General features: G+C 36.7%; 3 protein-coding genes across 8 annotated transcripts; all 3 read left to right on the top strand.

Moving 5' to 3' along the window:
- The first annotated feature begins 2,458 nt into the window (after positions 1 to 2,458).
- On the top strand, positions 2,459 to 3,211 carry LOC121746174. The gene is made up of 2 exons (XM_042140089.1): positions 2,459 to 2,479; positions 2,738 to 3,211. The coding sequence occupies exon 2, from the start codon at positions 2,746 to 2,748 to the stop codon at positions 3,133 to 3,135; it is 390 nt and encodes a 129-aa protein (XP_041996023.1). The 5' UTR covers positions 2,459 to 2,479; positions 2,738 to 2,745; the 3' UTR covers positions 3,136 to 3,211.
- A 5,216-nt stretch (positions 3,212 to 8,427) lies between these two features.
- Positions 8,428 to 12,894, top strand: LOC121746173. Of its 6 annotated transcripts, none has more exons than XR_006038916.1 (6): positions 8,428 to 8,584; positions 9,115 to 9,602; positions 9,678 to 10,283; positions 10,450 to 10,568; positions 11,662 to 11,768; positions 12,697 to 12,894. XR_006038916.1 is itself a non-coding variant. In XM_042140088.1 (5 exons), exons 2-4 carry the CDS (start codon positions 9,219 to 9,221, stop codon positions 10,537 to 10,539), a joined length of 1,080 nt encoding a protein of 359 aa, XP_041996022.1. In that variant the 5' UTR covers positions 8,428 to 8,584; positions 9,115 to 9,218; the 3' UTR covers positions 10,540 to 10,568; positions 11,665 to 12,180. The 6 variants fall into 6 exon arrangements, 3 of the variants coding, with proteins under 3 accessions (XP_041996022.1, XP_041996021.1, XP_041996020.1); XR_006038914.1 differs by lacking the exon at positions 12,697 to 12,894 and adding an exon at positions 12,349 to 12,568 and having other exon boundaries at positions 11,665 to 11,768; XR_006038913.1 differs by lacking the exon at positions 12,697 to 12,894 and adding an exon at positions 12,349 to 12,568.
- Positions 12,895 to 16,084: 3,190 nt separating this feature from the next.
- On the top strand, positions 16,085 to 18,561 carry LOC121745165. The gene is made up of 4 exons (XM_042138965.1): positions 16,085 to 16,238; positions 16,769 to 17,447; positions 17,528 to 18,190; positions 18,281 to 18,561. Exons 2-4 carry the CDS (start codon positions 16,779 to 16,781, stop codon positions 18,392 to 18,394), a joined length of 1,446 nt encoding a protein of 481 aa, XP_041994899.1. The 5' UTR covers positions 16,085 to 16,238; positions 16,769 to 16,778; the 3' UTR covers positions 18,395 to 18,561.
- Positions 18,562 to 26,689: the final 8,128 nt, after the last annotated feature.

Below are 26,689 nucleotides of genomic sequence, written 5' to 3'. Positions count from 1 at the left end.
TTTTTTTTGTACGTGATTATGGATATCTTGGTTCTGGTTTCCAATTAATATGGCTAAACATTAGAAAACTAATTGGAGAATAAGGTGATTCTGTTTATCTTTAATTTGTGGCATTCCAACAAATCTGAAATTTCCCCACTGTTACAAAAACAGAATGTCTAAGGCTGAGGAAGTTCAGTTCCATATCAAGGTTGTGATAAATAAGGAGGAAACGAGGTACTATTTGCAGAAGCTGGGAGTGATTTCAATTTTCACAGATGTACATGCGTCAAATATGAGAACGGACAACGGGTTCATGGACATGAACGACAACTTAATGACCTAATTTAGTTAGAGGATAAACATAGAAAAGTGAAAACATGAATAAAAGAAAACAAACAAAATAGGATCAAGACTCACCTCACGTAATCCAAAGGTAACGTTCATCGTCTCAGCCTCATCAATGTCGATATCACCAAGAACACTGGCAATTTGTGAGAGCCCAGCATTATGCAGATCTTCGGAGACCAGGAAAGACAATGTCTTCTTCATGAAAACTCTATCATCACAAAGAACATGAGTTTGAGTTTCATTTGTAACCACTTCTCTTTTCATTGGAATAGCATAGCAATCTCTGCAGCATTTAGGATTGTCATAATACATACTTATGCTTTGAAATCTATCAAAAGGGTGGCATTTCTTGGACAATGGAAATATTCCAACGGTGGAGAATGTCACGAGATTATAGGAGATGTTGTTTAGTGTGTTATGTGGAGACAGAAAAAATTGTATATTTATATTAATGTGAGAGAGAACTTTTTCCAAAAAAAAGAAATGTGACATCTTTTGTGGACAAACTAAAAAGGAAAGTGTAATATCTATTATGAGACGGAGGGAGTACTAATTTGAATTGTTGGTTTATGTCTATTTTTCGCTTAATTTCATTTTTTAAAAGTATAAATACAAAATATAAGAGAATTAAATGCATATAGATACATCCGAAAAGTCATTCTTTCATTCATTAGTATTATCATGAACCACGACATACTACTATTTTTTTTATCTCATTCATTACTTGAGAAACAACACTCTCGTAAATGTGTTTATGTAATCTTTGACATTTCGTTTCCATTTTTACTAAACCAATTGTTTGGCCGTAATTTTTTTTATCTTTTCCAAACGAACTCTTTCTTACTCCAACACCTTAATTCTCACGTGGTAAAAACGCATCATTTGTGGCAAGACAAAGGAAGGAAGTATCATTTTATTCTCTCATTATGGAGTAATGGAGCATGTGAAACACTGATGACTTGTAGCAAATTTAAGGTTTAACAAGTATAAAACTCGAATTTTTTTGGTGATTCTATCAATGCAAACAGCAGGTCTCACGTTAGGTTTAACTAGTAAGATATCCAACATTGTCACACAGCAGAAACAGCAGGTCTCACACTTTTTTCTTTCTTTAACCTTCTTTTCAATATTGGAGTGAGCAGAGAGCATCGGTGAGAGCACATGTTGACGTCAGAGAATGCGCAAACCCTGCAACAATTTATGTCTCAACATCAAAATACACACTGAAAAGATATACCATAACTGCACTGGCGGATCTACACCAGGACAAGGGGGTACTAGTGTACCCCCAAAATATTGAAATAATACTATATACTTCCCACATATCAACTAATTCAAGTTCGTGTCCCAAAGGTAAAACGCTCAACATTAGACTTTTCTCTCTTCTTAAAGACACGGGTTCGAGACTCATGGAGAGCATTTTAAATTTATTTTTTATGCTCCTAAATACACCTTTTTTTATCATTTCAATATTATGTCCTCTTTAATGGTAATTTTTCTTACTGTTATAATTTTCTGTTCTCTTTAATACCACTATTCTTTATTTTACGTATCTATTACTTCTACATTTCAAAAGCATAATTCTTTCAATGTTTTCTTATAAAACATTTCATTTTCTACTAATATATTTAATTTTGTTTCTATCTTTATCTGATTTATCTTATAAAATATATTAACTTTCTTAATTTATATAATTTCTAATGCATTCAATTTTTCTTGTAAAATATCTTTTTGTTTTTATTTATTTATTTTTATCATATCTTAATAAATTTCTAAAGTATTTTAATTTTTCTTCTAGTGCATTTGGTATTTCTATCTTTTGTGTTCAAATGAATATATTTAAGAACCTATGCAAATAAGAACAAAATTTTATTTACACTCTAAAAACTTTGAACATATTTTAAGAATAACTCTTACCATTAACATGCGCAATATTTACTTGTCTATAAGCCACTCGACAAACCACTAGGTAGAAAAATTACTTTTTTTTAGACTGAGGAATTGCATAAAAGTGGCTAATTTAACAAGTATAGTACTACTACTTAAGTAAATATAATTAAAAACTTATTGCTTAAAACTCTCAAGCGTTGACTCTCAGCTCACATTCCTATTTTGTTTTGATCAAATTATCTGTCGTCGTCTTCCTCAGGTAATTCTTGCAAACTTAAATTTAGTTCAAGATTCAGTTTTTATTTCGATAATCATTTTTCTATTGGATTTATGTTGTCGGGGCATCAATTGGGATAAAAAAACGGTCTGCTCCTTTCGATTATTCCCAGAATTCGAATTTCACTATCAGAAACCTAATTGTGGGAGCAGAAACATCAACCAGCAGTGCAGCAGCTCTTTTCTTTCCATGATTGATAATATATACTGATTGAGTATATTTATCTTTATGATTAATTAGGATTTCCAATGAATGAAGAGAAGGAAGAAATGATATTACCTGTCAAGTTTATAATGAACAAAGACAAAACCAAGGTACTATTTGCAGAAGCCGGCCACGATTTCACATACGCTTTATTATGCTTCCTAGTTTTGCCATTGGGGACGATCGTGAAGATCTTGAAGAAGCACCATGGAGACGGGAAGGCGCCCATTATAGGAAGCTTGAGCACTTTGTACAACGGCTTAGCTAATCTCGACACCTTCCATTTCTCAACTGAGGATGCTAAGAACTTGCTGCTTAATCCAAAAGGCCTTGATGCAGCCGAGCATCCTCGATTTGATCGGGCCTTCACTAAAACTAGAGCTTCCTTCATCGTCGGTGTTCTTGGAGGATCAGATGCCATTCCTGAAAGATAAGCTGGACTCCAATGAAGATGAGGGTGATTTCTTCAAGGTGGAGCCTGTGGGGGTTGGCCTAGGAGCAGGTGGAGTTATTGACTCAGGGAGTGAGTCTGATTCAGATAAAGAAGAGGCTCCAACTCAGGGCAACCAGGCTGGTGAGTCTATATCAGACTCTATCAGAGACTATCAGCTTGCAAGGGACAGAGTTAGAAGAGAAACAAGGCCACCAACAAGGTTCTCTGATGTTGTGTATTATGCTCTGTGTGCAGCTGAAAGTATTGATGGCGCAGATCCACTCACATATAAAGAAGCTATGCAGAGTAAAGATAGAGAAAGATGGATTGAAGCCATGAATGAGGAAATAGAGTCTTTACTCAAGAACAAAACATGGATTTTGGTGGACAAATCCAAGCTGAGTACAGATGGTAAGGAAAGGAGGCTGGTAAGCTGTAAGTGGTTGTTTAAAAGAAAGATTGAGACCACTGATAAGGATAGAGTCAGGTTCAAGGCAAGGCTGGTGGCTAGAGGCTTTACACAGCAGGAGGGAATCGATTTCAATGAAGTGTTTGCACCTGTTGTGAAGCACACTTCAATTAGGATCCTATTGGCTGTGGTGAATCAGCTTGACTGGGAGCTACAACAGCTTGATGTGAAGACAGCCTTCCTAAATGGAGATCTGGAGGAAACTATCTTCATGGAACAGCCAGAGGGCTATGTGAAGATTGGAGAAGAAGGCAAGGTGTGCCTGTTACAGAAAAGTCTTTATGGACTTAAGCAAAGTCCTAGACAGTGGAATAAGAAGTTTGATGCACAGATGAAGAAGATTGGCTTCTCCAAGTCAGAATATGATGATTGCATTTACATCAAGAAGGCAGGCAAGACCCCCATTGCCTACCTATTACTCTATGTGGATGATATGCTACTTGCAGGGCCTTCTATGACAGAAATTCAGAAAGTTAAACAAGATCTGAAGTCAAGCTTTGAAATGAAGGATATAGGAGAGTCAAGGAAGATCCTAGGCATACATATTCAGAGAGATAGAGGCTGCAAGAAGCTGTGGATGCTGCAAACTGACTATATTGAGAAAGTTTTGCAGAGATTCAAAATGGAAAATGCAAAAGCTGCATCAACTCCTCTGTCCCAGAGTTTTAAGCTATCAAAGGAACAAGCCCCTAAAACTAAGCAAGAGGCTGATGAGATGAAGGTAATTAAGATTAACACCTTGCACAATCCGGCTGACATGCTAACAAAGTCTCTAGGTAGAGACAAGTTTGATCATTGCAAGAAGTTGATCAATGTTTGTGCAAGAACTGAGATGAGCCCTCAGGTGGAGAATTGTAATAATGGAGTGCTCATTTCAGTTGGAAGAAGCTCGGCTAGAAAGGAGTTCGGTAAGCTCGGCTTACCGAGCTGGAACTAGCCTGGAACTAGCCGAGAAGAAGAAGGCAGAAGAAGGAAGCTCGGCTTTGAGCTGGAACTAGCCGAGAAGGAAGAGTTCGGTTGTGAGCCGAGAAGGAAGAGTTCGGTTGTGAGCCGAGAAGGAGTTCGGTCTTGAACCGAGGAAGGAGTTCGGTCTTGAGCCGAGGAAGGAGTTCGGTCTTGAACCGAGAAGGAAGAAGCAACCTAGCCGAACTAGCCGTTGGAGCAGCAGTTAGTTAGCTGAGATGTAGCGGTTATTCTTCTTGCTTTCTTGATACTTCTTGTAGTTAGTTAGTAGCAGTTGCTACTTGATTGTAGAGCTTTAAATAGCTCACCGTGTATGTAGTTTAGAGTAGAGTTTTAATCAATAAAGAGTTTTCCAGTTTCTCTCCAAGATTATCATCTTCAATACTCAAAGTGTGAGTGTGTGTGTTTCTGCATTGTGTGATCTCATACAACAGTGAGTGTGTGTGTGATCTTATTGAGTGTGTGAAAGCCTTGTGTGTGCGTAAATCCCAACAATGATTGATAATATATACTGATTGAGTATATTTATCTTTATGATTAATTAGGATTTCCAATGAATGAAGAGAAGGAAGAAATGATATTACCTGTCAAGTTTATAATGAACAAAGACAAAACCAAGGTACTATTTGCAGAAGCCGGCCACGATTTCACATACGCTTTATTATGCTTCCTAGTTTTGCCATTGGGGACGATCGTGAAGATCTTGAAGAAGCACCATGGAGACAGGAAGGCGCCCATTATAGGAAGCTTGAGCACTTTGTACAACGGCTTAGCTAATCTCGACACCTTCCATTTCTCAACTGAGGATGCTAAGAACTTGCTGCTTAATCCAAAAGGCCTTGATGCAGCCGAGCATCCTCGATTTGATCGGGCCTTCACTAAAACTAGAGCTTCCTTCATCGTCGGTGATAATCTGAAGGTGATGAGTAGTGTGGAAGGCTCTATCATGTCTACTTTCAACAGTCTTGGCGTTGCAATGACGGAGATGATTGGGGCCGAGACTTGGAATCTAAAGTTCGGATACAAAGATGTTAGAATTTGTAGAGGTGAAATATAGATTGTCCATACACTCCTATTATTAGTATTTCATGTAAATTATTATACAATCGCCTCTATCACGGCATCACCTAATCAAATATAGTAGGAAAACTTTCGTAATCTAGAAGCATGCTAGGGATTTTTTTCCATGCCCACTCCTAAATTTCACTCATCTTCGTATTGATCAGATGATGGCTTTACTGAGGATGATGTTTGTTTCCCGGAAACCACTGACCGCTCTGCTCTGTGGGCACCAGTGCACCCGAACAGCTAGACAGGCTAACGCGGCGGTGAACAAGATTGGCAAGAGAGCCCTTTTTGATGAACCCCAAGAAGATGAATTTGAAAGTCATGATGCAAAAATCTACAAACAAGTTACTCTTTGCTCAAGCACATGGGAATTTCGTAAGTTTCCTATTTGGCTTGCTCTCCATTCCTCTAGGGAGAGTGGAGTGGTATTTGCAGAGCAACACTGGTGTTACAGCTACGGATAATCTACACTGGAGCATAGTGGATAGTTTGTACGGCTACGATGTGATGACTACTGAGGCCAAGGATTTGCTATTCAAACCTCCCTCGTTTGATGATGCTTCTTGTAATGAGATGGATGCTCAGTTTGGCTGTTGTAATGACTATCTTGCTCTCAGTTTTGACCGGAGCAAGACCAGGTGTCATGTTAGGGGATCAGGAATGTATATGGTTAGTGATAATCTAAGGGTTACACCGTTGAGTGTGAGCTCCGGTGTTTCCGTAATTAACGAGATGAAGGTCGCCTTGTCGGATGTGGAAGAAGTGGAGCTCCAAGTCGGGTTGGAAGAGGTGAGATTTGTGGTTGTGTTTTTTAATTATTTTTGAGTAAAGGTCAATTTTGGTCATAAATATATGATCAAAATATGAATCCAATCCAAAACATTCATTTTTTGAAAAACGGGCTCATAACAAATGAAATCCATGTCGATTCAGTCCTTTTTTTTACGGTGCCGTCAATTTCTGACGATCAACCGTATTTTTGACCCAATTAGCTGATTATGATTACTGTAGCTAATTTTATAATTTCGCTAAATAGGTCCAATATATTTGCTAAATAAACCAGCTTAGTCCTAAACATTTACACACATAGGAAAAGATCCCCTGTCATCTGGTTCCTACAAGAGATAATTGGCGGCGCTCTCCGTCGGAATCGGAATTTAGGGTTTGTGGGGATGGTGTGGAGAATGACAAGAAGAGAGAGTTGGGAAGCGATTGGTTTTTGATTTTGGAGTGTGGAATGATCGCTCCAATTTTGATTTTGTTAGGAATGGAAAAAGAATTAGAAAAGAAATAGAAAACAATTTAATTAGCAAGACTATTAGAAAATAATTAGGTAACTAATTATCTTAGATTAAGCCTAATTGGGTAAAAAATTCGCTAATCGATCGTCAGAAATTGACGGAACCGTAAAAAAAAGACAGAATCGACAAGAATTTCATTTTTTATAACTCGTTTATCAAAACGTGAATGTTTTGGACCAAATTTGTGTTTTGGCAATATGTTTAGGACCAAAATTGACCTAACTCATTATTTTTTAAGGTAGAGTGTCTAATTGTCTGGCAGGGTTAGGGTACCTGGCTTAATTGACGCCTGTCCGTCCACTTGTCCTAACTAAAAGTCACAAATTTACCATTTTGGGTCGTTCCAACTTAAAAATAAAATCTATTTCTACTATATTACTCCTTCGGTATTCAAAAAATAGAAACATTTGAAACGACACGAGTTTTAATGCACGATTGGTAAAGTAAGTGAGAAAATTGGTAAAGTAAGAGAGAAGAAAGGAAAAATGAAGAAAGGAAAAATGAATAAAGTGAAAAAGTAATGAAAGTAGAGTTAGTTGATTGTGGGGTCCATATCCTAAACTAGAATGATTCTAAAGTTTCTATATTTAAGGAACGATCAAAAATAGAAATAGTTGCTATTTTTAAAAAACGGAGGGAGTATATGAACCGACGCCATCCCTAGGTTATGTTGATTTTTAGCCATAACTTAGCTCGACTTATCCTACCTTAAAAGTCTTAATTTGCTATTTTGGTATGTCCCAAGTTAAAAGTCACCTTACTTACTGATTAAATTGATTATACTAAGTTTGGACTGAGAAATTAATTGATAAATAACAATAATTAGAAATTGTCTTCATGTCATGTATTGGTGAAATGAAACATGAAAAATGCAAATGAACCCAAATTACTCGGTTTTCTCGATGTAGGGCTTAAGCATACCGAACGCGACTCTCACATCGATCGGGGCTTTGACAGATGGCCTCATCAAGCCAACGTTGAAGAACAAGAATCAACCAAAGCAAGAAAATCTAATCGATTGGTCTTTATACTATAATCTCGATTTACCTATTTTGATGCTTAGGTTTGTAGTGGCATTTTGTTACATTGCACAATCCTAGGAGGATTTTATTAATATTTCATATTTGGGCAATATTTTGTGCTATATCTATCTATACTGCGGATTTTTTTTAAAATCTAAGTTATATACATATCAAACTAGCATTAAAGTTCATATCAGAAACTATACTTCACTTTTTTTATTAATTATTTTCTATACATGCAAAAAGAGCATTATGTCACGATCAGAATCAGAAGTTAATTGAAATGCACACCAAATGTTCGTGAAAAGTAATTTTTTTTCTTGTACATAGTAAAAAGAACAGTTAAAAAAAAGTGAAAAAGCGAAAGATTCACCAATGATGACATTCATACAGTATTGGCAAATAAGCATAGTGGCAAATATTTTATTAATTCTCTCACAAAACTCAACTGTTTGCTTTAACTTGATTTATTCAGAGAATAATGCAATAATGCAACTCTCTCACTCACTTTTAGCAGCTCACTTTTAGCAGCTCAAAACCACAGTCTGAGCAACCCTCCCTCCGCCGCGCTCAGCCACCCTCCTCTCTCGACATTTTTATTTTTATTTTTTACTAATTGGATAGCAGGTACTTCTTGATCAATTCACTCTTGTTTATTCTATAATTTCTATTTATGTTTAATCGTTTATTAATTAGCTGGTTACCAGTAGTATTATGTTTGTTGGGGAGGTTGTGCCCTGACTTCAACAATTCGGCAGTGCTTCTGCTGGATTGTGGACTGAAATTAAATTAAATGGAAGATATATTTAAGTGCATCTTCCTTTTTTACTAATTTCTTGCATAGTTAATTGCAATTTCTTAGGAAACAGCTTACTTGTGGTTGATCTAATTAAATGGAAGTCAATGAGTTGCATTTCTTACAAAACCAGATATTTTTTGATATATTATCATGGTACATCTCGAATTTGCTTTACTTGAAAAAGTTGAGGTATGAATAATTGGAAAATGAGAAGTTAGAGCATGGAGGATTTCAAAAGCAAAATTTTTTATATTTCAATTGTTGCGTTTCTGGAATAATACTTCAAAAACTTGTGTATTCACTTCAATGACTATCTTGATATAACCAATCTGAAATTTCCTCACTGTTACAAAAACAGAATGTCTGAGGCAGAGGGAGAAGACGAAGGTACTATTTGCAGAAGCTGGCAGCGATTTCATAGACGTGTTGTTATGCTTCCTACTTCTTCCATTGGGAACGATTATGGAAGTCCTTGAGAAGCACTACGGAGACAAGGCGCCTGTTGTTGGAAGCTTAACCACTCTCTACAAAGGTGCTTCAAATCTTGATATCATCCATTTCCATGGAGAGGCTTTTAAGAAGTACGTGATCAATTCAACGCATTTTGAGAGTGAATTGTGTAAACTGAGGCTCAACATCCGTGGTACTCAGCCCACAAGTTCCACTTCTTCGGAATCATATGAAGGAGTTTTCACTGATGGTGCAGCTTCTTTCATAATCACCGACGATCTCTGTGTGCTGCCTAATGGGACAGGTTCTATCATTGAAACTCTCAGCACTATCGGCGTTTCTGTGAAAGATATGGATGGCATGGATATAAGAAATGTGACATTTGGACTGAATGAGGTGATTCATTATACATTTGATCTTTCTTTGAAATAAAAACCTCTCAAGTATGGATACCTTTTTTGTTTTGTTTAGATTATTGCTTTGCTGAAGGAATCATTGATTTCCTCGAATCCACTCACTGCCCTCATTTTCCCTGGTAGAAAGATGATTAGAGCAACAGAGGGGCGTGTTTTGTTACATCAGATTGACCCGAGGCCGACTCTTGTGATCCCAGAAAATACGATGTTGAAAGTCATGCTTCAGAAATCTACAAACAAGTTTCTGTTTGCTCAGGCAGATTGTGATTTCGTAAATTTTCTTTTTGTCATGCTGATCATTTCCTTAGGAAGAGTTGAGTGGTTTTTGGGAAGTAGCACTGGTCTCAAGAGTATGGATAATTTGCATAGAAGTGTCGCTGATAATTTTAATAATATGCATCTGAAAGATTCAGACACCATAGACTTGCTAATCAAGCCTAAGCATCCTAATTGCTATTTGTTCAATGGAAACAGACTCTGTCTTATGAATTTCGAACACATTGGAAATCAATCTTATGTCCACGGACCGAGAATGTATATGGTACGTGATGACTTGACTGTTGCACCGTTGGGGGTAACCTTAGGTCTTTCTGTTTTCAACGAGTTGAAGATCTCTTTGTCTGATATAAAAGAAATAGAGGTGCAAGTTGGGTTGGAAGAGGTAAGATTGGTCATGTTTGGATAAAGCAGTTTTCGATATAATCATACTTGCATTGTAGTTCTTCACAAATGTACATCACGTATAGTCGTATACACATACATGTCTTGTATTATTTGCTTTCAAGAATATGGTACCCATACATACACGTACGTGGTCGTTGGTGCAGGGTTTAAGCATATTGAAAGCGGCTCTTACATCGACCACTGCTTTGACAGATGGCCTCATCAACCCCTTCTTAAATAAACAACCTCAATAAGAAATGGAGCGTCACTCGGAGTCGAAGAGGTATTGATTTAATCAATTTACCCATCTTGTCTTGAGCTGAAGTTTGTTCCATTTATCCATGAGGTGGGTAGAAGCTCATGTATAGCGTTTTGCAGAGCCATAAAGGCAGCAAGCACACTAGAGGATCGTGGGACTCCAAAAATATTTGACTATCTAGTTTTATTATATACAGTAACTAGTTTTAAAATTCTTGTGTAAATCACCAAATTAATCAAAATTCCGGTGCTAAAGACTTGATCACATAGTTACATTCTTTGTTTCACATTTTTCTTTTCAGAATGTCCCACTTTTAAATGCTCCTCTTAGAATGGGGCAAGGGCAAGGGTATATAATTTGTCTACTTTTCTAGGATTTTAATTATGCAATTTTTTTTCTAGACTATTGATTATGTTTTTTATTTAATTATGAATTTTATAATGTAATACTCTCTTCGTCCCCAAAAAGTAGAGTAATTTTACCATTTTGGGCCGTCTCCCAAAATTAGACAAAGTCTAAATATGAAAAGTTTTTCAACAAATAATAATGATATACATCATTTTATAATATGGATTACACAATCCACTAATACTCATTCCACTACCTTTTTCCTTTCTCTCTTACTTTTTCTCATCTTTCTTACTTTATCAATTGCACATTAAAACTCGTGTCAAAGTCAGTCAATTTTTTGGGACGGAGGAAGTACTATTTTAGTAATTACATATTTTCATTATGTGAAGTTTTATTAATTGTGTAATTTAATTAGAATACATGATAAATAAATTGAAATAAAATGTAGGACCATGAATAGTACGACGAGATGATGAGTTATAAAGATTGTTTCTTTGGTAAAGCATACTGCATATACAAAAACTGTGGTTGCATGAATAGTGAAAGGAATGAATATTTTTATGACTGAGGTTGTGGATGATCAATTACTATAATGAAAGTGAAAAGCAGAAGATATGCCAATGGTGGAATTCCTAAATTAGTTTAAAGTATAGGCAAATTGGCTTAGTGGCAAATACTTTACAATTATTATATTTCACAAAACTGAATTGTTTGCTTTATTTTGCGTTATTAAGCAAATAATGCAACTCTCTCTCTCTCACTTTAGCAGCTCAAAACCACCGTCATAGCCACCCTCCCTCCGCCGTGCTCAGCCGCCATCCTCAAGCAACGTTTTTTTTTTAACATTTTTATAATTACAAATTGGAAGCTCAGGTACTTTATGACCCGTTCATCTCTTGCTCATTCTGTTTATGTTTGATCGTTTATTAATTATCTAATTAATTACTACTTTTATTTTTGTTGGGGAAGTTGAGTTTATGGTCCAACTTCAAAAATTAGGCTTTGCTTTTGTTAGACTTGTCGCTTTTGCAAACTAAAATTAAATTGAATGGATGAGATATTTAAGTGTATAATTAATTGGAATATTTTACAAAACCAGACTTTTTTTGTTACATATCAAGCTACATCTCGAGTTTGCCTTACTAGAAAAGGTTAGTTTATGTAAAAATCATGGATTAAATATGCCCGGTCAATGGATTTTGACCAAATAATAAATGTGACGAGACATTTAATTTTGTGAAATTAAATGACATAGCGTCGATCTACATTTACGTAGATAAATGTAGTATATTCACTTTCTCAAATCCAATTTCCGGTGAGTGAGAAATAGTGGATTAAAGTTGAGCATAATTAGCTTTTAATTAAAATTTGGAGTGAGCTTAGGGAATAATTAACTAGTGTTAATTATCCCACATTGGAGGATTAACACATCTTTTAATGTGTTTAAATTAAGTGACTTTATGTTACTTAATAATTATAGTGGACCAAGATGGGTGAAAGAGCCCACACGCGCGCGCCGCCCGCCCGAGCTTGTGCTCGTCGCGGGCTCGGGCGCGATCTCGATCTTGATCTTGGACTTGGATCTTGACAATTGGTCTTTGGGCTTGGTGCTTGGGCTTGTCCCTAGCCCAAACTTAATCTTTTTATACCACCGCAGAGTCAGCAATCCAAGTGGCTTGACACGTCGTCAAGCGTGCCATACCACTGCATTAGCTGCACAAACAAGCATTCTCTGCATTCATAAGCTCTCTCTCTCTCTGCATTGTCTTTCTGTCGAAGCTCTGCCCTCTTCTCCATCCAGTTCGCCGGAGCTCTGCTGACAGCGGTGCTGCTTCACCTGAGACGTAGCCGTTTTACCTTTGGGGACGACACGCCAAACCGAGAGCACTACCGGGGCGTATCTCGTCTTGCGGGAAGAGGCCTCCTCGACTCGGCTAAACTTTGTTCAAGGTTTATTGTTTCGATTTTCAATTGTAATTTCATTCAGTTCAATTTCTCATTTTCCTCCTTTTGGGTTGTATTACGCCCGGTTGTATCTCTTGTAATCCCCAGAAATCCAACAGTATACACTATAAGCAAAAGGTGCTTAAATGAATAATTGGAAAATTATAAGTTGTATGTAGGATTGGTTATATGTTGATATAACCAATCTAAAAATTTATAACTGTTAAAAACAGAATGTCTAAGGCTGAGGAAGTGAAGTTGCATATCAAGGTTGTGATAAATAAGGAGAAGACGAAGGTACTATTTGCAGAAGCTGGCAGCGATTTTACAGACGTGCCCCGTTGGAGTCGGTATTAGGGCAGCGAACGGTGGTCGGCAAAATTGACAGAAAGGGGTAGAGGAGGAGCGCCGACTTGAGGGAGGAGGGATGCTTCATTAATTTCAGTTTGAGAAGAATAAAAACAACGACAATAATATTTTTTTGTTGAATAATAGTATATTTTATTTTCTGGTAAATTAAATAAATTAATTATAACTTGTTAATTCAGTCAAAATAGGTTTAATTAACATTGACAGTCAATTTTGACTGCCCCATCCAAAATGGACTAAATCCGAACTATTTTTATTTGTCCAGGATGCAATAATTCAAACGATAATGTTCTGGACCAAAATCATAATATCGTCATATATTTATGACCACAAATGACCTTTACTCTTTTCGAAATTAGATTTCAATTCTAAATCAAGATGGTACTACCATTTTTCCTGCAGAATTCAAGATGTGAGGAACAAGAGAGGAAGAAAATGGTGCTTACGTAGAAAAATACGAAAAGAACAGAAAAAATTGAAATAGCAATAGATTCAGCAATTCGGGAATTTTACTAGTAATTTCTTGCCAGAACTCAACTCTTTGCTACATTCTCTTTATTAGCAAAACTGACTACTCCTATATTTTATTAATGAGAGATGTTAAGAATGAAACAAATACAAACAAATATGAACAAAATTCTAAATATATTACTGAATATGAAATTGGATTCTAGTATGGTTTACCACAATAATCCATCAGACAACACTAAAAAAAAGTGAAAAAGCAAAAGCAAAAAGTAAAAAGTAAAAAGCAAAAAGCAAAAAGCAAAAAGCAAAAAGCAAAAGCAAAAGCAAAAGCAAAAGCAAAAGCAAAAGAATTGGCTTAGGGACAAAAGGTGATTCGCTCACCCCAGGCGCCCCCATAACCCGGCCCGACATCGCTATGGAGATGTTCAAACACGGTACCTCAGCGGCCCATTAGGTGGGAGGAACTTACACTGGTAACCAGCACACAAGGAGCCACCACAGTGGTGAAACTCCCACACTGCGGCTGCCAGCATTCGATCATGTCTGCTTAGGGACAATCTACCACCCAGAAACCAAAGAATTGGCAATTAGAGCATCCGCAGCGGTGACACCTTCCGTCCGTGCTAGCGGCGCGGTGCACCGCTGCTCGCCACTGAGCTCTTGCCGCTGGTGCGGCGTTGCTCGATGCATCGAGTACGTCCATGCCAGCGAGCAACACACGTGTCAACGCCTGATTGGCCAATGGCAATGCCGTTGGAATTTCCTTTTTTAAAAAAAATTGGATTTTAATTAAAAAATCCGATTAAAAATAAAAAAAATATTTTCCCACTTCCCAAAAAATTATATCCGTTTTCTCCCCACTTTAATTTATTTTTCAATTTTTTTTCCCAAAAATTCACATTTTCATCTATAAATACCCCCACTTCCACACAAAAAATTTCACACCACACTACACAATTCTCATCTAAAGTCTCTCATTTCCATTCTTACAATTCTCAATCTTTCTTTCACTCTTACAATACAAAAATGTCCGGCTTCGGCGATCACCCCTCCGACTCCCGCGATTGGAACCACGAATGGTTTGGCTCGCAACCATTTCCTAGTCCGGAAACGAAATTTTTGGCCCCTCCTCAAACCCAAAGTTCGCAAGCTCCGGGTGGCTATCGGCCTTACCCCGTGGACGACCAAGATGCCCCCGATGGGAAATACGGGTGGGCACCCGAACCACCCGTACCGGGTGCCCACCCGTACCTAGAGCGGGATGGGAGCGGCAACTCTCAAACTCCTCATCTTCCTACTCGTGGTGTCCGCACCTCGTACACTCCGGGGGAGATGGATCAACTATTCAAAGCATTTTTGTCTATCTCCGAAGATCCGAAGATTGGCACGAACCAATCCGGGGACTATTTTTTGTGGCGCATCTGTCGCCGGTACAATCAAAATCGGCTGGCTGGAACAATCGAGCGCTACGAGAGTATATTACGCAATGCCATATACAGAGCCAACGGAGAAATCCAAAAGTTTCAGGGATATTACCTTCAGGAAGAGCGGTCGGCTGGGAGCGGCAGAAGCGAGGTCGACATCATCAGTGTCGCGTTGGCGACCTACCAATCCCAACACTACAAACCGTTCGAGTACCTCAATGTTTGGCAGGAGGTTCGTGTGCATCCGAAGTATAGGGGAGGCGTATCATCCTCCTCTAGCTCCTCCAGGAAACGGTCGAGGTCGGTATCTCTATCCAAGGCCGGCTCTGATGAGGTATCCACCCAGCTCGCCGGAGCTAACTTGTGTAGCCCCGACGCTGGCCCGAATAGTTCTCAACGCCGGCCGCAAGGAAGGAAGAAGTCGACGGCCAACCGCCGTCGCGCCGCGACTCCATCCGCTCCCGCTCCCGCTCCCTTTGTGCCACCTCAACCCCCTCACCAACTCGTTGTGGGGGGTTTTGGCCCAACTCAATTTGGCCGATAGGTCAACTATGACCCCCGAGCAACTTCGATCGCATGTGGCAATGATACGGGGTCTCCAAAGAACATTGGAGGTAGAGTCGGATGGATAGTCTTCCACGGGGGTATTTTTAGCCTTTAATTATGTAATTTTTATTTTTTAGGAGTTTAATTATGTAATTTTTAATTTTTAGAATTTTAATTATGTAATTTTATTTTTTTATAATTTGTAATAGTATTCCGGGTAATTTTAATGCATTTTAATATTGTGGAAATGTTTTTATTTAAATTGAAAAATAAAATGGTGGGACTATTGAGCTTGTCCTTGTTAAAGAACATGGATGTGAGTGTTGTGCTCTTGTCTAAGAACATGGAGTAAAAGTGGGTCCGGATCCACATCCGTGCTCGTTGGCAAAAGCACGGAGGGGATGCTCTTAGTGTAGTAGACAATATTTTACTATTAATTTCAATTGTATTAACATTTTCTCACTCTCACTCATTCAAAACTGATACTTTCACTTAACTGAGAAGGCCGTTGGTGAGATTCGAATTCATAACGTTTTCTCTCGGAGTTAACTTGAAATTAACCTGAAATCCCAATATCAAAATTGGAAATCAGGTAATTCTAGAGTTATTCGTCTCTTTTTTATTTTATAACTACTATTTTTCAATTATTATTGTGTTTTGGGGGATGATGTTCTAACTAAAAAACTGGGCTAGATTAAGTCGGATTTGTGGACCTGGCTAAAACGGAAAGAGATGACAGAGATATTTGTTTGGAATTTCTTAGAAAACTAGGTTTTGGTTTGGGATGAAGATAGAATTTGTCGAGAATTAATTTTTTAGGTTGTCCTAAAGTTTTAACAATGAAATAAATAATAAAGATAAGACTAAACAAATAAATTCAAATTCTTTTTATATGGAGATATTATTATTATTATTATTATTATTATTATTATTATTATTATTATTATTGTTAAACAATACTATATTATTAGATTCGTGCATAAAATTAAATGAAGTGGAATAGATATATCTGTATAAAACTCAAGTTTATGTTTATTTTCTTTGTGGAATATTATTTACTAGATTATATCATCATAAACAATTATACACATTATTTCATGCACATTTTTTCCTCATTGTTAGGACCTCAAAAATGTGTGATGCTAAAGAAGCAGATATAGTTAGGACCTCAAAAAATGCAGAGTTTTCATTGAAAGTGATGATAAATAAAGAGAAAACTAAGGTGCTCTTTGTAGAAGGTAGCAGCCATTTTACAGACATTTTGTTAAGCTTCTTGACTTTGCCGTTGGGAAGAATCATCAAAGTCCTCCACAAACACTATGGAGACGAGACACCCACCATTGGAAGCTTACACAACTTGTACCGTAGCTTAGCTAATCTCGATAGCCCCCATTTTGCAACTGAGGGTGCCAAGGAGACTCTGCTCAGTCCAACAAGTTCGTTCGAAGATGAAATCAAACAGCTGAAACTGGATGTCACTGATTCTCCTCCGAATGAATATTTCAAATGTATCTGTTGTGGTTATAGAATTTGTCGAGTTGTAAGCGTGTACTATGATCATGCCGAATTTTGCATCAAGTGTGGATATCGTACCCGTATTATAATAGAGCAGCAAGAAGAAGTGAGGTGTGAAGCTGCTTCTGGAGATGGAGTTTTCACCATGGATATAGCTTCTTTCATAATCTTTGATGATTTGCGGACATTTCCAAATGAGACAGGACTCTTGGGAATCATCAGGACTATTGGCATTGCAGACATGGATAAGGCTGAGCCAATTAAAGTAACTCTTGGGTTCAATGAGGTAACACTTCATTCTCTATTAACATTGATTGCTTCTTTTTTCAGTTTCGTTTTCACTTATTCTACCTCTATGGTTGTTAGATTATGAGTTTGTTAAAGGCATCATTGGTTTCCAAAACTCCTCTCTCAGACGTCATACTGAGTAAAACAAGAGGCGCAAAGAACTATATAACTTTGGGATTTGAACCCGAGGCCTTGTTAAACCAGATTGAGAATGAAGAGAACCCCAACTCCAAAAAGATGGTTATGAAAGCGGTTATACAAAAATCTACTGGTAAGTTAGTGTACGCTCAAGCTAAGGAAGATTTTGTAGAGTTCCTATCTAGTTTCCTCTATATCCCGCTAGGAGGAGTTGAGCATCTTCTAGCCGGAAAGACATGTGTAAAGGCTATAGACAACTTGTATCGAAGTACAACTGATCTTATAGACTGCGAGTTTTTCAAGAGCCCAGATATGAAAAATAGGCTAATCAATCCCAATGTTGCTCATGGTTGTATTTCTGATAACCATATTTTTCCCCTTACTCAAAAAACCTTATCCTATGACCAGAGTAGACACTCAATGTCTTCATCTAAGTTTCCTAATGGCAAGGGGAGTTATCTTAAAGGACCGCAAACTTATCAGATCACAGATGATCTAACTGTGACACCACTCTGTATCTTCTCAATCCTTTCCTGTCTCAATAAGCAGAAAATCCATGTATCTGATGTCCAAGAAGTGGAAATGCAAATCGGGCTGAAAGAGGTAATGTAATATGAAATCTTTGTGCTTTCTTTGAGTAGAGTATCATGTTTGCTCGTGTGATTAGATTTTGAGACAAATTTATCGGTGCAGGGTTTGAGCATACTGAAAGCCACTCTTACATCTACTTCCACGCTCTCTGATGCTCTGCTCAATAGCATATCCATCAAACAACCAAAGACAGAGAGCACTGAGTTTGATCATTGACATCAATATGAACCGCTTACATAAGTAAACTTGTGTGCTTGTACTAATAGTTGTGGTTCTTGATTACACTCTTTCGAGCGAGTGAGTTTCCTCATGGATTATTTAAGTTATCCATCTCTCATTTTTAATTTATCTCAATTTAAATATTATTGTACATTTATGCAAAATTTATTTCTGTCTCTATATTAAAATACTCCATCAAATTACATTTTTATCCATATATGAATAAAATCATGGGGTCAAGGGAAATGGGGCTTACCAATTACCCCCAGCTATTATTTAAATATATCCACCTTTTTAAGTTGTCTCCCACTAAAATTTTCTTTTTTAAAAATATTTTTGTTTTCTTTATTTTAAGAAAATCAACAAGTGTACTTAAATCATGGGAGAATAATAATACTCTGTCCCAAATACATTGAGATGGAATGAGTATTTTTTTAAAAACGACTATACCATAAGAGCATCCACAATAGTGGACGTCGGGCAGATGTCCGATCGGCGTGCTGGTCGTCCGTCTTCGACGTTCGCTATTGCGCCAAAAACGACGGACGCGGACGAGAGGTTGTCGGTTTCCGCGGACGTTCGTGCGGACGTCCGAATTTTTTATTTTTTAAAAAAACTCTATATATACGGCTCGTTGCACTTCATTTCATTCGCACCACTTGTATTGACGAGTTTCTATCTCTCTACTTTCATTTCTTTTGAAGATAAATGAAGCACGAGAGTGATTCTCCTGCCACGAGCGAGTCACAAACGGCGACATTCCCCGTTGGAGGTGGGGAAAACGCCGGTTGAACTGTAGGGATGGGCGGGATGATGCCCGCAATGCAGGATATGATGCCCCAAATGCAGGGTATGATGGGCGGGTACTATAATATGTACCCTTGGATAGGAGGGATGGTGCCCCAAATGCCCGGGGTGAGTGGAGGGATGGTGCCTCAAGTGCCCGGGGTGAGTGGAGGGATGGGGGGAATGATGCCCCAGATGATGATGCCCGGTATGATGCAGGGCATGTCCCCCGCGGCGGGGGTTAGCAGAGTGGGGGTCTCGCAATTACCTGGGGACAATGTGTATCGCCCCTACATCAATTTTTTGTCTAGTGATTCCCAGAGTACTCCACTGGAGACTCAGTTCATCGGCAATGAGACTTTCTCTTTGGAGGAGTTGGAGATATCTCCGGTCCGGGAGTCTCCCACTGAGATACCACCGGCGGTAGAGAAGTCGAAGAAGAAGGGCAAAGGGAAGGGCAAGGGCACTAATGAGTCCTCGCGTGTCCTCATCGACGAGGGGGGGCAGGGGACGACGGAGAGGAGGAGGAGGAGGCCGGCGAGGGAAAGAGGACCATCTGGAGCGAGGCGGAGTGCGTCGCGCTCGCAAATGCCTGGATGAGTATAGTCGAGAATCCCTACATCGGGGCTAACCAGACTATCGACAGGATGTGGTAGCGAATTAGCCAGAACTACATCAAATTCTGCCTGGCAGGTGGGAAGCCTTACGATGGAGAGCAATGCCGGGAACAGTGAGAGCGGTTGAGGAGATCGATCACCCGATTTACCGGCATCTACGATAACAACACCCGTACGACAACCAGCGGCATGTCCATGGATGACGTGAAGAGTTTGTCCATGCAACAGTTCATCGACAAGAAGAAGAAGTTTGACGTGTTCAAGTATTGGGAAGTCTATCTTGTGCTGCAGGATTCCGTCAAGTTTCGTGCGGGTGTTGAAGCTGGCTGGCCGAAGCGGGCGAAGCTCAACTCCTCCGGCGAGTACAACAGCAGTGCCGGTTCCCATGACCTCCCTGAAGCCGCCGCAGAGATCCCTACCCCTCCATCGTTTTCCCGCCGCCGTCGCCTGGTTGGGCGGCCAGGGGAAACGCTAGCGCGTCCCACGAGGTCCAATCGGCATCTCCTACCGAGAACAGTGCCGAACTCTCTAACCTCGCCCGCATGCAGCACAATCATGTGTTGCTAGACACCATACAAAAGTGGTTTGTGGCGACTAACCCCTTATACAAGGAGATGTTGAAGAGGGTCATGTTAGGTATGTTACAACTAAATTGAGTTATTTCTTTTTAAAAATAAAAATAAAACATCTAGTCACTATTATTTTTTCACTTTTATAATTTACTTTCTTTTATCTTTTTTATTTTATTTTATTTTATTTTTATTTAATCTGTTTAACAAAATTTCTTAACTATTGCTTACAAGGAGTTACTCAACATAATTGTGAATAGTTGGGACAGAGAGTAATACATTTAATCTTTTAAATCCTACTGTCCTGGTAATATTCTGTGGTTTTTTTTTCTATTCAATGTAAATTATAATCATTATTACTTCAAAGGGATATGCTTGCAAAATGAGCCCAAGCCCAAGTCAAAAGCCCATTTAACATTTTTAATTAAACCCAATGAAATTGTACTATTGATGTGTAGGAGATACTCCAATAAGTGGGCCTCTATTTTCATCGATTTTTCATATTGGAATCTATTAGATGAAATTGGAGTATTACGTAACGCACACATTGAAGCCCAAGAACAAGCCTATTTAACATTCAAATTCAGCCCATTTAACATGTAACTTCAGCCCAATGAACTTGTTTTTATTATTGCTTAATTTTATAATTATTTATTATAATTCATTAATTCAAACAAGGTTCATAATTAATTGATGACATGTATATTTTAGTCAATCTTATAAATTTATTTAGGATTAATTATTTAAATTGGCGGTAACAACAAAATCCCGTCCCACCAATTATACCGCGAATATAATAATCACTTTAAGAATAGCTACGTTTCTAACTCTCATAATTGGGACGAGCCTTCAAATTAAAGTGAAAAATAACTTTAATCATCAGAATAATTTCAATAAAGTAATTTTTATTTTCAAAAATAGTAATTATTTCTCGAAGGTTAAGATAGCTCACACATATCTTTAAATAATTGTAGTTCCGCTAGATGATCGTCGTAAGTGCTCCTATCGGCCACCCTTTCGATCTATAATATACGACGATGATGCACAACTTAATTTATAAGACGCTTTCACCGTAATTACATATAAATTTGGAGATACTATTGACCCTTTTCTATATAAACACGTGACATTTGTCAATAACTTGAACTTCAATAAATATCTTTAATTTCTAAAAGAACGAACTTGAAAATAACAGTTGGTTTGCTCGTGGGGTGGGGAAGGGAACGATGGAAAAAAAATTAATAGGTAAAAAGTGCAAGAAAAGATCACTTGCACGTGAATTTGACAAAAGGCAAAAGATTTCTTAATCATCGCTCTCTTAAAAGCCACGCTATTTACTCAATTATCACCTAAATTGTGACAAACGATTTCTTTGATTTAGTGACTGGCCCCATAAGTTTAAAAGTTTAATTTAACTATTCTCCTTTGTCCAATATTAATGTTTACTTTGCTTTTTAGGAGTACAATTTTATAGGTATGCATTCGCGTTCTGTTAGCTAATTTCAATGGCATTATATTCTAAAATTCATATATAAAAATGGAAATGTATATTTCAATAACTACTTTTCATTCATATTCAATAAATTCTTAAAACACCATATGTGTTTATGCATCGCGGTATACGTTTCTCGAGTTCAGAGTGTTGACGAACTGACCTTCTGAGAAGCGCCTTGGTCGGCCATGGCTCCTCACCAATCGATTTACCTAGGTGTTTCGTTTGCGACCTATACGAATTAACACAAACGCAGTGAGAAATTCGAATTGGGTTAAACCCATCTCATTTGTTAAACAACGACGCAAGCAACAAAGCCACAAACGATTTTCGTGCTGCAGTGTCTCACCCAACGCGTCGCCGATCTGCACTTGACGGATGAATGTTGAAGTAGTAGATGGGAGGGTGTAAATGAAGGGTTATTCAAGTAATTTGGTTGAAATTCGAAATATTCTAATAGTTGATTGTGGACAATCGCACGATGAACTGCCGATTGAGTTATCTGGTTTTTTGTTTTCCATAACTCACTCCGTGTCGGGTATTGGGATTCTTGATGCGGGTCACAAAGATTGCTATCATGGAAACCAAACATGGAATGAAGGGTAGATAGAGATGACTAACTATGGCTAACATGGAAACCAAACGAACCCTTAACATAGAGAGTAATATTTTCCTTTGCGGATATTATAAATAACTAGTATTGCCAAATGATGAGGTAGAACTGATGGTCAAATTGCGACCGACAACTATGATTTTCTAGATTGATTCGCTTGAAGATCACATGGCCAAAATTTAAGTGGCCCAGTCTATCGAGATGTAACACTTAATAACAAAATCTGATGACACAGTCTATCGAGTATATCACTCGATAACAAAAACACGAAGAGGCACGGGAAATTATGTAACAAATGCCATTCGACTTGTGACTATTCCTATTAAAATTAAGGACACGACACACATCAGATAGAGAGGGAGAAATATTTAATGTCACGTTGAAGTGAAAGTAGATATGGCATAAGATTGAATCTTTTACATGTGTTCAACTAACCATATAGTGGTCCAATAATTACAACTAAATTCCACCTATTGTTGCTTAGTGTTGGAAGAATATGGGGTTGCGGATTTAATTGGTAAAATTAGTTGCAACTTCTTTCGAACTCTTTCTCCTTGTTTTCTTGAATCCCTTTTGACTTCTTCTTCGAAGTCTAATCATATTCTTCTTTATTTTGTCTTTTTTGAATTAGACCAATTCATTAACTTTTACTACTTACTCCTAATTGGATTGAGAATGTGTACAAATCAATTAACTACATTTTCTAACTATCCACAACTGTCAACTAGTTTAAATAATTAGTACTAGTAGGATTTTTATTTGCTTAGAAATACACAAATTTTCAAGATCTTCTGAATTTTTTGAAATTTATTTTTAAAGGTCTAAAGTTCATATAAATAAATGGAAATAACAAAAAAATACACAAAGTTCATATATTTACAAGTAGATAACTCGTGACTATAATACTATATTTTTCTCTTAACTAGCATAATAGTAATATTTATAACTACGATTTCTAGAAGCTTTAACCCCATATTAATCTTCATTGTGAAGTATAGTGTAACTAATTGAAAGCTTTGACATGTCACAAACTTATTTCTTAATTAAGAATTAAGAAGAGTTCGCTTTCAATAACGCTGGTTGGGTTAATAGTGGTTTGAGTGTGACATGTCCTTTGATATTTATGACAAGTGTTTCATCACTTTTGAATAACTTTGATAATAAGTACTAACCAATCATCATTTGCTATGATGCCACAAATTTTATTATTGGAAATACGGTTTTTCTTTTATCATACTATTAAAATTCGATAAATATCTTGTTTTCAAAGTTATGAAACCTCTACAAACTAACAACTTAGTGTGTGGGGTGGTTTATATCTTAAGATTCAAATGCATCATTATTTCTTGCTAGGGTCCCCTCTAGAAGGTGATCATTAAAAGTGCAAAATCAGAATCCAAGATTTAATCATACCCAAAAATATTAGTCCAATTTAAATGGTTGAAAATGAAGCTTGATCATAGATGTGTGGTAGGTTTCTAGGCGCCAGTACAATATTTACTATACTCCTAATTACTATAAATGTTTTGGTGACGTCACAAACTGAAAATAGATTTTTGTGACAATAACATGTTTTAATTTGGTCATCTCTCTTGAGAGAGAAATCTATTTATTAATTAAACATGAGTTGGTAAGTCAGTGGTGTTCTAAATTGAATTATACTCCCTCCGTCCCTAGAGAATATGCACTTCGGGGACGACACAAGTTTTAATGCAAAATAGGTAAAGTAAGAAAGAGGTAGAGAGAAAAAATAATTAAAATATGGTTAGTGGGAAATGAGTCTCACCTCATAAGAAAGAAAAGAGCTTTCAAAATTGAAAAATGCATATTCTTGTAGGACGGACTAAAAATGAAAGAGTGCATATTCTTGTGAAACAGATGGAGTAGTACTAACTACAATACATAACTAATGATTTAAAAAACATATAACGAAATAAAATACAACTACTAACAAAATGCAAGCTAAAAATTAGAATGAAAATGGAGTGTACTGAAAATTAAAAATGAAAAAAAAAACTAAGTGGAGATATATAAACTATCAAGGTGAGTTTGGCAATTCCTTCCATCGTGTATCTTCAACTAATACAACTTGGAATAAGAAGCATTCGTAACTTAATATACATACATATTTAATTTATTCAGAATTATTAGAGTGGAGTCCACTTATTAGAGAATATGAACCGAAGAAATAAAAAAAATATTTCTAGCATCAGTATTTATATAAAAAAAACATGCTTATAATTGATATTCAGGTCTACTTTATTAAATATCATCACTTAATTTAAATAAATAGGCATGAAATCTGAGGATCAAAATCCCCTTTTGGTTGTGTAACTTAGTGGCTTCATTTTATATCATTTTCAGTTGACTTTCCATGTGGAAACAAGCTATTATTCCTGTGAATTCACCCCAAATAATTGTCAGCCAAACCAAGGTCACTTAAAACAAAATAGTGCTATTTGATCACGTTATAGTTAGTCATAAAACTATTTTCTCTCAAAATAAATTTAATTAGTACCCTAATCCTAATATATTATTCATTTATTAAATTATTCTTAAATTGCGATTATGTTCTAATTAGGATCGATCGTATTATGGCCAAATAACTCTATCCCCTCAAAATAATTACTATATAAATAATTCAAAGGAGAGAGAAATGAAAGATTTGTTGGTTGGCTCAACCTAATTCAGCAATCACCCACCACCCACAACTCCAAAAATTTAATTTTTCAAAAGTCATTATCCACTCCAATACAAAACAAGGCATCCAAATATATAACACTTTGGACTATCCAACCCCATCTCTCCACCTACCCTTAAATATGCTCACCATTTTTTCACTCCATGACTATTTATTACAATATGTTACGTGCACCATGACGTGGAGCCATTTTTTTCATTTATCGATCATAAATACATTTATCCTAATAACGAATTTCGAGAATGATAGAATTTGAGTGTCACCTTCTTTTTATTTTGAAGTCGACTACAAGAGTATAAAGTCATAGATAATAATTATAAAAGTTAATTATAATTATATTTGCTCCACACGACGATGTATAATGATTGTAGTATTACTATGTAAAATAAATAAGTATATTAATTAATAATAACTTTTGTGATTCTTAATATGAAATGGGCTACTTTCACAAATTACATTACTATTTGTTTTAGTGTTATTGTTGTAACATAGAATATCTTTAATTGTTTCTTATGAATTTGATATGAAAAAAGATTTTGGATGACAAGTCTACTGTGAAAATGTTGGTTATTCACTTATTTGCTAAGAATTTAATGTGTAAATCTAAAAAAAGTAGGCATTAAAATATATTTTTGGCCAAACAAATTGACTATTGCAAGTGCACTTTTTGAAATTTTGAAATAATTACTTTGATAAAAGAAACCAACTCACGTAGATTATGTCTTCAACAAGTAAGTTCAAATTCAAATAATATTCTATCACTCCTCAAACACCAAAAAAGTTAGTAGTATATTTTTTTCTCTTTTAAATGTCCCAAATACTCCATATAAATTTACTTCCAAAAATATAGCAATACTATATGTTATAAGTTTTAACTCATTTATTGATAAATCTCTATTTGATTCATTAATCAAATGTTTAATATGATTTAATCATCAAAATAAATATGGGCACGACTCATTTATTGATATATCTCTATTTAATTCATTAATCAATTCTCTAATATTATTTGATCTCAAATAAATTTGAGTTCTCAGTTAATGATTTTATAATCCCAATTAAAGTATAGAAATCTGTCGTTGCCTCCTTCAAATTCGAGACTCTAAATTGTTGTAACTATTTGCTACATGAAAATTTTTAAAATCTTGAATTTATCACTAACTAAACTCGTGAAGACACATGGCAAAGGAAAAAATCAGTATGACAGTACAATTCCATCAAAAACATGATTATTATTTTTTTTCTCCTACCAACTATTCATGTTTCGAATAACAATTGGTCACAAGATTGTGTTGGAGTATCGTATGTGCAAACATGTTCTCGACTCTTCATCCTCTTTCCTAATTCCGCCACGTGGCGCCATTCCCTTCCGCCAGATCACGACCTGTTTGCCTAACCCCATTGGATTCAAATTAGCTAAATAACCACAGCAAAATTGCCACGTTTTTAGTTCCCGTTAAAGCAACCCTCAACGAAACCAGTCCCCAACTAATTTGGACAAATTAAAATTTCAT

This window comes from Salvia splendens, chromosome 8, assembly GCF_004379255.2.
Source record: "Salvia splendens isolate huo1 chromosome 8, SspV2, whole genome shotgun sequence".
Lineage (NCBI taxonomy): Eukaryota > Viridiplantae > Streptophyta > Magnoliopsida > Lamiales > Lamiaceae > Salvia > Salvia splendens.
This window is presented reverse-complemented; position numbering and strand designations above follow the sequence as displayed.

Coding starts and splice junctions, on each gene's coding strand:
- LOC121746173 (XM_042140088.1), top strand. CDS start 9,219: ATGGAAGTCCTTGAGAAGCACTACGGAGACAAGGCGCCTGTTGTTGGA. Junction 9,603..9,677: donor TGACATTTGGACTGAATGAG/GTGATTCATTAT, acceptor TGTTTTGTTTAG/ATTATTGCTTTGCTGAAGGA. Junction 10,284..10,449: donor TGCAAGTTGGGTTGGAAGAG/GTAAGATTGGTC, acceptor TCGTTGGTGCAG/GGTTTAAGCATATTGAAAGC.
- LOC121745165 (XM_042138965.1), top strand. CDS start 16,779: ATGTGTGATGCTAAAGAAGCAGATATAGTTAGGACCTCAAAAAATGCA. Junction 17,448..17,527: donor TAACTCTTGGGTTCAATGAG/GTAACACTTCAT, acceptor TATGGTTGTTAG/ATTATGAGTTTGTTAAAGGC. Junction 18,191..18,280: donor TGCAAATCGGGCTGAAAGAG/GTAATGTAATAT, acceptor TTATCGGTGCAG/GGTTTGAGCATACTGAAAGC.
- LOC121746174 (XM_042140089.1), top strand. CDS start 2,746: ATGAATGAAGAGAAGGAAGAAATGATATTACCTGTCAAGTTTATAATG.